This window comes from Gavialis gangeticus, unplaced genomic scaffold (assembly GCF_001723915.1).
Source record: "Gavialis gangeticus isolate Ggan-Ray unplaced genomic scaffold, GavGan_comp1, whole genome shotgun sequence".
Classification (NCBI taxonomy): Eukaryota; Metazoa; Chordata; order Crocodylia; family Gavialidae; genus Gavialis; species Gavialis gangeticus.
This window is the reverse complement of record NW_017729032.1, coordinates 1,930,687-1,943,294: the sequence shown is the minus strand read 5'-3', so window position 1 is coordinate 1,943,294 and position 12,608 is coordinate 1,930,687. Positions and strand designations below refer to the sequence as shown.

Below are 12,608 nucleotides of genomic sequence, written 5' to 3'. Positions count from 1 at the left end.
CAGGCAGGGGGTCGGACTTGAAGTTCTACAAGGTCTCTTCCGACCTGACTTCTATGATTCTATGAACCACAACACCCACCAATCCATGAATCATTGTATGAAAGGAAATGAGACATCCCTGTGCCATTGTATAAAAAAAAACTAAGACTTAACTCTACTATTAGGCTTGGCAAAATAAAATAGTGATACTTGGATACTTCAGTTTTTTCCTGAGGTTCCTGAAAGAGGCTTAGACTGACTGTACTGGGTGAGAGTTTATAGCTGCTGCTGTGTCTAACTTTAACCAAGGAAAAGAAACCAAAGAGGGAGGAAGCAGACATGCTACGTTGTGTCGTACTCAGTCATTTGTGATGCAGATGTGGGGAGGACAGGAGTGCTCCGTGACCACAGATGTACGGTCAGACTTCTTAAATTAGCAAAGATGAATAAAGAATTTTCCTTCAAGCAGATTCTGGAAGCATGTGACCTCCTGCGTGCTTCCATCATGCAGTGACTGACAATTGCATTGGTAATACATTTCATTTTTGTTACTATAACACCTAACATCCTAGAGACCTAAAAACAATTACTCATGTGTGGAATTTCCTACCATCCCATTCGCCCCCTCTTCTGCAGAAATGACTTCCAGGCACAGGACAGCTTTGGCCTGAGCCAAAGCAGAGTTGCCAAAAGTGGATAAAGGTAAACAAGAGAGGGAATTGGCACTTTTTCCTTCATAGGCTTCTGTGCTGGGTTTTACAAGCAGCTTTGCACTGCACTGGCTAAGATGAAACAGCAGCAATAAATGCCAGTTTTCAACAGGCTCAGAGAGACTGGGGGATGCCCCAGGTGTTTGCAATCAGGCCACCATTTGACATCTGTAGGCTGGAAGAGGAAGGAACAGTGAAGTAGCAAAGTTTGCCAAGGGCGGAGTGTGTAGAGTTCCTCTTCACGGGGCCCTAATTGTGGTAAATGCCACGGCAGATGGAAAGGACTAGAGAAGTGCATTGAAAAGCAGGTCAAGCCTCTCTCAACTGCCTGCTCCAGTGCTGTCTGTCATGATGGCTCCATGAAAAACAGTCTACTCTGGACTTGCAGGGAACCGCTGCTTTCCTGCAGCTACCTTCCTGGGCTGCAGGCTGGAGGAACAGTGTGGGGTCTCTACGGGCCAGATCCCAGCTGTGTGGGGTGGGGTGGGAGCACATGGCCATGTGGGGTGGGGTGGGGTGGGAGTACATGGCCAGACTAGGCCTGCCGCCCCCACCCCACTCATGCCAGTTTGGACCCACTGTCCCAGCCCCACCTGCAGGCCTGATCCGATACCTAGGGCTTTCTCACCTGGATGCGGAGCTTGGGAATTTGGCGGTGGGGGAACAACAGCAGCATTAATTACCACTGCTCCCCTACTGCCAAATTTCTGGGCCTGCAGGGAGCTCCATGGGCTAGATGACATGGCCGAATGAATCTTAGTAAGAGATTCATTCTCGATCCTGGTGGCGAATGCCTTTTGCTCTTAATCTAACACGCTTCTTACTTATAGTCTGAATGGGTCAAAAGCAGACTTAAAGGGATGGGTGCCCTTGGTTTTTAATCGCCTTGTCCTGGTATTTTGTGCATGTTGAAGAATTAGGCTTCACCTCTCCCCTGTGAGGAGGTATCATACCCACTTTACAGTCAGGAAACTGAGGCACAAGGCGTGAGATGCAGGTAGGGACATCTAGGCTTGTTTTCAGCTTGCTTAGTATGTTAGAGATGTACATGCTCAGGGCAAAGTGTATTGTAAAGCACGTACACAAGGAGGAGAAAATACAGTTGCACAGGCTTAAATCTGACCTGTGCTGGTTCTTGCATGTTTGGACTGCACTTCTTCAGATGCTTTTCCTTCCCCTTTTTAATAAAACCTGGCTCTCATGTCAAATCATAATGGCCTTGGATGTGAATAGCTGTCAGGATTATGATCACATAAGCCACAGCACAGGCCCACACCATCTAAGCAAGCAGCATATGCGGAAGCAGCAGAAGGCAACTGCGTTCTTTGTGGACCCACCACGAGAGGAGGAAGTTGGTTTCACAGGCGCTGCTTGAGGGCAGGAGAAATGGGCCAGCTCCAGGTTGGGGACAGGAGCTTGCTCTTAGGCAGCCCCTTATGCCCCCCACGCTCTTTCTGTCTCCAGTAATTAGTCCCTTGAGTGTCGTGGCATCTGTTGCAAGCCTGGACCATTTTCAAGGAACCTTGGCCCTTCTGCTTTGCCATATTGCCTTCAGAAATATGGCAAAGCAGAAGGGCCTAAACTATAAAATGAACCTTTGCAGAAGGGACAGCCAGCTTGGTCAGCAAAGGAAAGGAAGCCATCAACACATCCAGCTAAACCAGCCATGAGATCCAGTTAAACAGAGCACAAGTCCTGAAAGGAGACGTCATAAGGGAACCATACGTTACATAATCCAAATGACATTTTTTTAGGGGTCCACAAGTGAAAAAAGTTTGAAAACCACTGATACAGGGTATAGGTTGGAAGGAAGTTTGAGGAACTCAACACATTGAAGAAGACCTGCTACGAATCTGCATGCTACCGCTCTCTCCTGGCTTGAGTCTCTTCCCCAGCCGATATAGGTAAGACTCTATGGTGTGCTGTCGCAGGTAACCAGATTAGACGGTGAGATAACTCTTGGTTTTCGTGTTTAGAGAAGTAAGCGATAAAAGGTCGGGCTGCGGACCTGTTTCTTGCCTCTTGTATCAGTAGCCAGCTTGCAAGGTTACCTGCAATTCAGGTCATGCTCTCCAGGCTTTTCCTACATAACCTGGAAACTCCGCAAATGAGTCTCGGGTGGCGTTTAAGCTCTACGTGTGAGTTCTTAAGAAAAATGAAGGCATGCATTTAAAACCCTGGTGCTGCTGCTTCTCTCCCCTAGCATGCAGTGCCTCACTCCTCTGCATGTATTTTCATCCACAGTGATGCTATGTTATGCTGCTTCAGGCTCCATTTCTGCAGGTGATGCACCAGCCAAGCCCCTGGCTGCTAAAGGAAAGAGCAATAGCAGGGAAATCCTTGCTGGCCCTAGTATTCCTGAGCTCAGTGTAAGTAAGAGTCTTTGAAGACATCACCTCCCTGGCTGAGTCTCTGCAGAGCATGTGCAAACTGCAGCCTTGCAGAGGTAGTTAAGCTGATTGAATCATAGGTAGGCTGTTGCAGGGGATGTCCTTAATACCAGGTCAAGCCTGGTCTAGATCTTTGGTCCTGATCACGTACCTCCAAAGCAGAGAAGTGTAGAAATCGGTTGGTCAGGCAGAATTACGGTAACAAGGGTAAAACAGGCTTTATCCTCTTGGTGTCAGCAGCAGCTAAAGCCTTTTGGCTGAGCGTTACCACAACTCCCCTCAGTGTGGGCAGGCACCCAGCACGGGGGACAGCCGCTCCTAAAAGGGCAGTGCCTTGGACTTCCCCTAGTCACTGAGCCACAGTAACTTGGCCAGCAGCACATCTGGGAACATCTGCTCCATGTTCCGTAGCAAGGTGCTGTTTGCAGTTGCTCAGGATCTGAAAACACATTTCTGTTGCTAAGGAGGTTTCCCTGTCGACACGGACCATTAAGCCTGTCCTAAGTGGTAAGGATAACAGAGTGGAACAAGACTTGTACTTCTCCATTAATGATTATCTGCTTAGGAAATGCTTGTGTCTAGGGGGAGGTGGGGTAGAGGTCATAGCAAAACAGCTGCTCCTGGCTCTTAACTCAGTCATGAGTCATATATGTGAGCTGTGAAAAAGCAATGGATGTGTGGCTGCTGGTGCCGATTTGAAAGCAGCCATTTGAGCACTGAAAGCAAGCTGACTGGGTCTTGGAGGTGATGAGTCCCCACTGCAGTTTTGCCACTAACTCTGCTTTACCGTGATTTTTCCCCCTCCCAAACAGCAGTTTCCCTTAACTTGTCACCCCCTCAGATTTCACGAGTTCTGTATCCGAGGCTGGTGCATCGTGGGGAAGAAGCAGACGTGTCCATACTGCAAAGAGAAGGTGGACCTCAAGAGGATGTTCAGCAACCCGTATCCTTTTCTGGACACTTCTTAGATTATTACAGTCTATTCCTTGAAAATAAGCTCTCCAGCAAAGCTAGTCTTGCAATTAACCAGAAGGCTGCTGTGGTTGTGGGAGAACCCCCTCTGTTCCAGTAGCAGCTTTGCCAGTAATGCCATGCAACCAGGCACTAGAGGGTGGGGCTAGGATTCAGAGAGACCTTGACAAATTGGAGGATTGAACCAAAAGAAATCTCATGAGATTCAACAAGGACAAGTGCAAAGTCCTGCACTTAAGATGGAGTAATCCCATGCACCGGTGCAGGCTAGGGACTGACTGACAGCAGCAGCTCTGCCGAAGAGGACCTGGGGGTGATGGAGGACAAGAAGCTGAATATGAGCCAGCAGTGTGCCCTTGGTGCCAAGAAGGCGAACGGCATCCTGGGCTGCATTGGTAGGAGCGGTGCCAGCAGATCAGGGGCAGTGATTTTTCCCATCTGTTTGGCACTGGGGAGGCCACATCTGGAGTCCTGTGTCCAGTTGTGGGCCCCCACTACAGAAAGGAAGTGAACACATTGGAGAGAGCCCAGTGGGGCGCTACGACAATGTTTGAGGGGCTGGGGGACAGGAGTGGTGAGGAGAGGCTGAGGGAGCTGTGCTGATCGAGTCTGCAGAAAAGAAGACTGAGGGGGGATTGAATAGCAGCCTTCAACTCCCTGTAGGGGGTGCAAAGGGGATGGAGCTGGGCTGGTCTCAGTGGGGGCAGATGACAGGAGAAGGAGGAATGGGCTCAAGCTGCAGCAAAGGAAGTTGAGGTTGGATATTAGGAAAAACTTTATCACGGGTAGGTGGTGAAGCATTGGAACAAGTTCCCCAGAGAGGTGGTGGAGTCTCTGCCCTTGGAGGTTTTTAAGACAGTGTTAGACGAAGCCTTGGCTGGGATGATGTAGTTGGGGCTGGTCCTGCTTGGAGTAAGGGGTTGGACTGGATGTGGCCTCCCGAGGTTCCTTCCAGTCCTCATTTTCTGTGATTCTAAGGGCCACTCTCTGCCCTTATTGGAGCACAGGTTTAGCATGAGTCTGAGGGGAATTTAACACTAGGTTTGCCTTAAACCAGTCCCCTCCTCTGTGTTGCCAGCTGGCAGATGTGTAGGATCTTGGCTTCTCTGCTGTAATGACGGATGCTTTGAGGAGCTGTCCCCAGGGGCATCGCAGCCCCGACACTGGGTTGAAAGGGGGCAATGTTTCAGTCATTCCCTCTGCAGAGCGATGCCTCGTTTCCAGTCCCCGGGCTGTGTTCTGCCCTGTGCAGCCCCAAAGGCTGGCTGTGGCTGCCTGCCCAGCACCGCATGGAGGGGTGAGGCTACTCCACTGCGTTGGGATTGCACCATTCAGACCCCTCTTAGGATAAGCCCCATCACCAGTGCCCAGGTGGGCCCCATGCTAGACCCTGACTTAAAAGAGATGCTACCATCCGTCATCCCCCTGCTTTACCTGAGGCAGGTCGGTGTCTTTGGTAGCTGTGCAGTAGGGTTGAGTGGGTATAAGCACTTACATGGGATGATTTGGGTAGAGATGATCCTGCCTCCAACAGGGTTTTGGATTAGATGTAACCCCCGGCAGGTCCTGCCATCCCAGCTGTTCTGTGATTCTCTCTTAGTAGGATCTCTGATGGAGAAGTAGCACGGCGTAGGTCTGTTTTGTCTGATGGCTGCACCAATACCCACGGGCTGTCTCCAGGTCCAGGCGATGCTAATGCCAGTAGCAGGGCTGCTCGTGCAGTTTTGAGCAAGACGAATGCCTTCCCCAAGGCTTTTCTAGGGCAGCCCTGTTTTGTCTCCGCTTCCCTTGTGCTTTGCCTCTTTAACTCCTCTCCACATCCAGCTGGGAACGGCCACACGTCATGTACGGACAGCTGCTTGACTGGCTGCGCTACCTCGTGGCCTGGCAGCCTGTTATAATCGGACTGGTACAAGGCATTAATTACATCCTGGGTCTGGAATAATCTGTGTGGCCGGGGAGCCGCAGAGCTGCTTCAAGGAGGACCCGCGTCAAGGGCAGAGGACAACAGCTGGCCGGGAAGACTTAAAAGTTTTTATCACTCACCTCTCAGGATCTCGGCCATCCATGCAACACTTCTCCAGGGGCTGCCCAAAGACTGGGCCGGGCAGCTCCCAGCACGGCGAATTTCTGCCGGGGCTGGAGCGGGCAATTATTTTTTAAAGCGATTATTTTAATGCGCATATTTAAAACTTTATATTGCAGATTCAAGAGGGTTTTCTTTTTCCCTCCCCGCCCTTTATTGTCTTATTCCTCTAGAATGAAGAAAGGCACAGCGTGTTAGGAAGCTAGCAGGGTCTGCTCACAGAAACTTGGCACAGCTTGCTAGGTCTTCTTGCATAGTCAGGCTCATCCCCATCCTTTGTTGTCTGCTTAATTTTGTTCTTCCTCCCTCTTGCCAGCAGCTCCGCTATCAGCAGGCAGACGGCTCCTACAGCCTCGTTCGCTGCAAGACTCAACTAGATTCCCACCTGATCAGCAGTAGGGTGAATGCCACTACCAGGAGCAACCAGGCCTGCAGTGAACTAGGCCTGGAGTTGCACATCTGCACTTGGGAGACCTGGGGCTTGCATTGCAGGCACTGCACCTATGTGCATAACACCCCAGGAGTCCAGCACTGCTGCGAGGGGCAGATGCTGACGGGGAACCCGCAGATGGAGGCTCATTGCGGAAGTGTAGTAGCACAGTGTGGCAGACTACATCAGCGGGAGGGCAGCATCAAAGTCCTGCATCGTGCTTTCATTGGAAAGGAGGGAGACCACAGCCAAGGGGCCTCAGTTGCCTTCAGTGAAAACCATTAAGGAATAGATTAACTCCTAACAGTTCCCCTCTCAGTGAGCCATACAAAGGAAATAAATCCAGTGACCCAACTGAGACCAGGAACTCAGTCTGGCTCAGAAGAAAGCAACAATTTTTTTTCTGGCTTCATAGTTTTGTGCCGTGCTTTATTTTCTCCATGCTGGTGAGACCACAGTGTAGGCCCCATTTTCCCCCTCGTGCGCCCACATGTCTCTTTCTCTCCGCAGCAGTGAGCTGCAACTTGGCATTTCCCAACAGCAGAGGAAGCGGCAGGCATCAGGTTGCTCCCCACTTTGTCTTTTTGAGGGCTCTCGGGGTAAAAAAGCCACTTCTGCCTGGTGCATGGAGGTCTAAGCCACCTACCAAAGCAAGCTCCAGGGACTTGTGCATCTTTGTGGGAGCAGGCAGGACCTGGCCCATTTGTGTATCGTGGGATGTGCGAGGTTGGAAAAGGGAGCAATGTGCTTTGTACACTTAAGTCTGGCTTATGGGTCACACATCATAGGCTTCCTCTGTGAGTTATCCCACATTAGTCCATAGGTCTCTGTGGAGGAAAGTCACCAATCATCCCGAGCGAGGGTCTGACCGACGCAGTTCAAAGGGACGCTTCCCATTATGTTGGTAACAGCCATCAAAGCAACAGTGTCTTGGTCACTGGAGATCAATCTTTGTGCACAGCTGCCGTGGGGAAAGCTCGACTGTAGTTTGCCCTAGGGTGGCCTACAGGGAAGGAGAGAGTCCAAGCAGACCAAAGAGGGATCTTCCCAGCAAGCGGAGCTGTTGTGGCTGGCTTTCTTGCCTCTGATGTCAACGGGCTTTAAAGGACTCCATCGGCCACCAAATTTGATGTCACCTGAACACTAAGCTAAACTGTGCCTCCCTCTCTGTGGTCATCTCCAGCTTCCACAGAGTATGTATTAAGGGATGTGGTCATGGCCTTTCCACCTGTGTGTGAGCACTAGGATCAAAGTGGATCCCCAGAATTTGTGTGCTGGTTGATGCAGGAAACTTTCCTATGTAGGAGCCCACTTAGTTAAATGGGGTCAGAGCTGTGGGAAGATCCCTGGAGCAGAAGCTTCATTACTTGGATAGGCAAAGATGGCACCCATTGGAGCAGGGAGCTAGGCAGCCAGTCGTGTCCCCGCAGCCCATCACTGAAGATGGCGGCACGTTGCAGTAGTCCTGTACAGTCCAGTGAAAGGATCAGTACCCACAAGCTTGTCTTTCAGGATACATGGGGAGCTTTTCCTTTCCGCCATGAATAGCGCTCAGTATTCTAGGTCTAGATTTGTTTCCAGACAGTATGTTGATTTATCAACGTGTCTTTGCTACGTGGGACCTACACAATGATGGTCAGTCCCACAGGGCTGCATGTGGCAGTCCATGCTGAAGTCTCTGGCCCAGTGATAGCAGCAAGAAAGGGTTGCAAGAATTGGGAGAGAAGGTTGCACTGGAACCAGTGGCGCTTCTTCCTGTCCACTGTAGTGTTGGCTCTACGTTGCTATGGGGACTGCACGCTGTCAGCGTGGCAGCACATTTCACTTACTGAGCGTGCACAACACATCTCGATGGGACGAGCGCTTCCAGCAAGGTCTGTTCCAAGAAGTTCAGTTGTGGTTAAAAAGAAAGCAGTCCTTCCTCATCTCCATCCGTTTAAAGGTCTTCCTGCTGCCTGTGTGGGTGATGGCCAGTCGTTTTTAGAGGTTTGCTTTCTAAGAAATGACAGTTGTGGAAGTGTAAAATCATGTCTCAATTTGTCCCTAAATTGTGGGTCTTCCCCTTAGCACAATGAAGCAGCAAAAATGCATGGTGGGCTGACTGGGTCTTTTCAAATCTGTGGCTTTAAGAGACTGGAAAGAAGGGAATTCAGGGACGCACCAAAGCAGATTTCCCTCTGAACAAAAGCCATGTTTCCCCCCTAGCCTCTTAGCGAGCACTTTGAAGTAACAGTGACTGTATCTCGTTTGCTCTGGAGAGCAAGACAGACTTGACTGTAATAACAATCTCCGTTGAATCAAAGGTGTTTTTTTTTTAATTATTATTATTAAAAGTGAAATCACAACGCTGGAAACTTCTGTGCCAAACCGAAATAGAGTCCTTGAATGCGAGATGTGCTTTGCATTTGTCTCTGTTCCAGCTTCCCGTGGCGATGTCTGTTGGCTCTGGGGGTACTAAGACTTGAATGGATGAGTGGCACGGTGGGGTGTGACCACAACTTGTGCCCACGTAGTGCATGCTGGTACTAATCCAGTAGCAGTCCTGGCAGCTAACTGTCTCCCCTACCACTGGCTTCAGCCATTCCTTGCATCGTCTCTATCCAAATCACTTGTGTTGTGGTCTCATCTAAGCAGGTCACCTAACAGCATTCATCCACCTGGGCTCCCTGTCCTTCCCCATCTCCCCTGTGGTGTCCTGCTGCTACCACTCAGGATATCTCTGTCACCCTAGCAAAGCCCTCGATAGCTCCCTCTGTCTCTGTCCGTCCCCCTCCCCACAATTTAGGCAGATGCAAACATGTCTGAGCAGCCTGGTCCACGTGGAGATCAAGTAGCAGCAAGGGATGTTGAGGGTGGATGTTAGGAAAAGCTTGCTCACAAGAAGGGTGGTGAAGCACTGGAGCAGGCTCCCCAGAGAGGTGGTGGCATCTCCATCCTTGGAAGTGTTTAAGCCCCAGGGACACAAAGCCCTGACTGGGATGATGCAGTTGGGGCTGGTCCTTCTTGGAACTGGGGGTTGGACTAGATGTGACCTCCCAAGGTCCCTTCCAACCCTCCTGTGCTATGGCTGAGGTCCAAGCACAGGTGAACCTGCAGAAAAATGCTCTCCAACCACCCCTTGTCCATTATAAACATGTTGCGATCCCATTACAAAAGCCCCAGTCCTGCTTCTCTTGCAGACAGGACCGAAAGCAAGCCGCATTGGTTCACACAAGCTGTGACGTGGGAACGGAGGTGGCATCGGTGTGTGGCGGTGTGACCATAGCGGAATGAATGTCGGCTTGCCAAGAGCAAGAATCTGTCCCTGGCCTTTGAAAGCAAAGGATGTCTCTGTGCCCAGGAGATGGGGCCTGCTTGCTTCACCCCTTCACCAGCTCCCAGTGGAAACTGCAGCAGAGCAGTGCAAGACTTCATGAGGATGGGAAACACCCAGACAGGACCCTGGCCTGGCGTGGCTGTTGCAGGCCACGCTGCAGCCCCCTTGGGCCATGCGTTTGGAGGCCAGGCTGCTGCCATCTGGCACTGGGGACTTCCACAGGCACCACGTCTGCTTCCACAAGGAAGCTGCTAGCAGAAATGCTGGCTCCGACAGAAGGAGCTGGCAGCTTGGAGGAGAAACGGTCAGTACCTCTAGCAAGCCATTTGGGTTGGAAAGAGGAAGGTGAATGCCCCAGAGGGAAGACAGCAACCCGCTGCTTAAAAGCCAGCCTGGTCTACTGGGGTTCGAGACTGGCTCCTTTTGATCCGCAGCCTTGCTGACGTCTCGGCTCCTGCCGCGGGTTCCTGACCTCTGCTATAGGACTAAAGAGCTCTGAGATCTCGGCTGCAAGGCAGCCCATCCTCATGCTCTCCCTGGAGCATCCCCTCCTTCCCCTAGCACGTCATCAGTCTTTGGCCAGAGCGGCTCCCTGCCACCGGAGAAGGAAGCTATCCTCAGGGCTGTGTAAGTGTCCGAGGCTGCACTGCGAGCAGGGCTCTGACTCATCCCAGTCCCCGGTCTTCCTGCGAACTTCAATGGAAACTTCTGAGCGCGTCCTCTCCTTTGTCTTCCTCGCCCCTGTAGATGAAGCGTGCCGAACCCACCAGACAAGATGACCAGACCAGGGTCGGGAATGGGAAGCCCAAGATTTGGCTCTGTTCAGGCTCTTGCACCCATTTTGCACTGGAGGTGCATTGAGGATACAGGGTCATCATCTCCCTTTTCTTTCTAGTGGAAAATGAATGAGGTGTGTAGGTTTTAATGTCTTGAGGCTGGGTGAGGGTGTGGCTGGAGACATGGCTGAAGAAGCCTGGGACGGGGTGAGCTTGGCAGTGTCAGGATTGGTTTCATCACCAGGCAAAGCTCCTCATGTTGGACCCCCCCCACACTCCTCCCACCATGCCTGACCGAAGGGCTAGCAGCTCTTTTCCCCATTCTTGCAGCCTGACTCCGTCTCTTGGATGTGCTGGACCAAGACAGTGAGGACTAAGACCTCGAGCTGGAGTCCGTGGTACAGAAACCCGGTGTCAAGGCAGGTCACAGGGCACCGGTGGTGCCAGCTGCAGTGTCCTCGGGCGGGTGACCCCGCACCCAGGCAGCTTGCAGGGCTCCAGTCCCCAGTGGAGCCGACCCCATCGCCTGTCCCCAGAGTCGAGTAATCCTCTGCCCACTCTGCCATGGGTGGTGAGGAGCTCAGACGCTGCCCACAGTACGGCCTAATCTTCCCCGAGCTCTTCTAATGCAGAGCCTAAGTGAAGAGCTGGCAGTGCCGAAGCAGAGAGGGGCGAGCACCAGGACCGTAGAGACAGGGCACCACAGCATGATGAGCAGAGGTCTCTTTGCACCACCAGACCCACCTCAAGGCTATCTTTTGGCTCCAGGCCTCTTCCTGGCCCTGAACTGGCCCCTTTTTTTTTTCCCCCACTCCCTGCAATGAACAGCCACTGCTGAAGCGCCACGGCTGGGACAAGCCAGAGGCCCCGCAGCTTAGCGAAGGCAGGAAACCAAAGCACCGGCTGGGAGACCCCGCAAAGGCTCCAGCATAGCAGAGCCCTGGCGGGGGACAAGCTGTGCCCAGCTCGCCACCCCATCACCACAACAGGTGGTTGCAAGCCACTGAAGTCACGAGCAAACCTGCAGCTTCTCGTCGCCCACAGATATAGAAGTCCTCTTGACGAGCGCTGTGACAAATACGAAAGCAGAAAAGGAAATGAACTGCGGCAGCCCGCAGATGAGGAACGCACAAGCGCAGCACAGCTGAGCACTCTAACCTCAGCACGTCACCGGCAGCCCCAGGCTTTTTCCATGACGCTGGTGCCAGGCAGGCCTGACTGCTCCCGGGCCGGGTGCCTGGCTGCTGCGAGGACTCTGGAGAAGGGGATGGAGCTGGGGCCTTTTGGGAAACAAAACCTCGCAGCTGGGAGGAGCACAACTATCTGCAGCCTGCAAAAAGCAGGGCCCAGGGGCCCTCAATGCCAAAGGGTGGGAGGGGAGACCGTGCCCATGAGCCAGGTGCAGGGCTAGCCTTGGTGAAGCACTGAATTTCCCTGCACCAAGTCAATGCTATCAGCGCCCCGGGGGCATTCAGTAGGCCTGTGTGAATAGGCAACTGTCAGATTCAGATTCAGCCGATTTCAAGTCGGAGATTTGATTGCTTTTCCGATTTGATTCGCCCAAATCAATTCAGAGCCGATTCAGAGATTCGGCCATAGGGTATAATGGGGAATCAATGAAATATCTATAACTTTGGTTTTTTGGTAGATTCAGATGAAACTTGCAGGTGTGGTAGCCTCTGAGGGCATGTAGCCCACCAAGTTTCAAGACGATAGGTGCAGGGGTTTCTGGGAAACTGCACCTCAAACTGCTGACACGCAAAACTCACAACAGCGGTGGCACTGTGTGTGTGTTAAGGCACAGGGGTGACAACTGGAGGCCAGCTAGGGCCTGCTGCAGCCACACAGCCTGCCAGCTGTCAAGGAGATAGGTGCAGGGAGAGTCTGGGTTTTGGGGCCCTGCACCTCTGGCCGCAGGAAGGTGTGCGCGCGTGTGTGGGGGGGGGGGG

General features: G+C 52.1%; 1 protein-coding gene across 1 annotated transcript in view; it reads left to right on the top strand.

Moving 5' to 3' along the window:
- Positions 1 to 8,958, top strand: part of RNF121 (ring finger protein 121) — a 41,706-nt gene extending 32,748 nt beyond the window's left edge. Inside the window, exons 5-6 of the mRNA XM_019524967.1 lie at positions 3,921 to 4,022; positions 5,876 to 8,958. Of these exons, the coding sequence (XP_019380512.1) occupies positions 3,921 to 4,022; positions 5,876 to 5,996 (223 nt within the window). The 3' untranslated portion in view covers positions 5,997 to 8,958. The remainder of the gene's footprint in view (positions 1 to 3,920; positions 4,023 to 5,875) is intronic.
- The last annotated feature ends 3,650 nt before the right edge of the window (positions 8,959 to 12,608 follow it).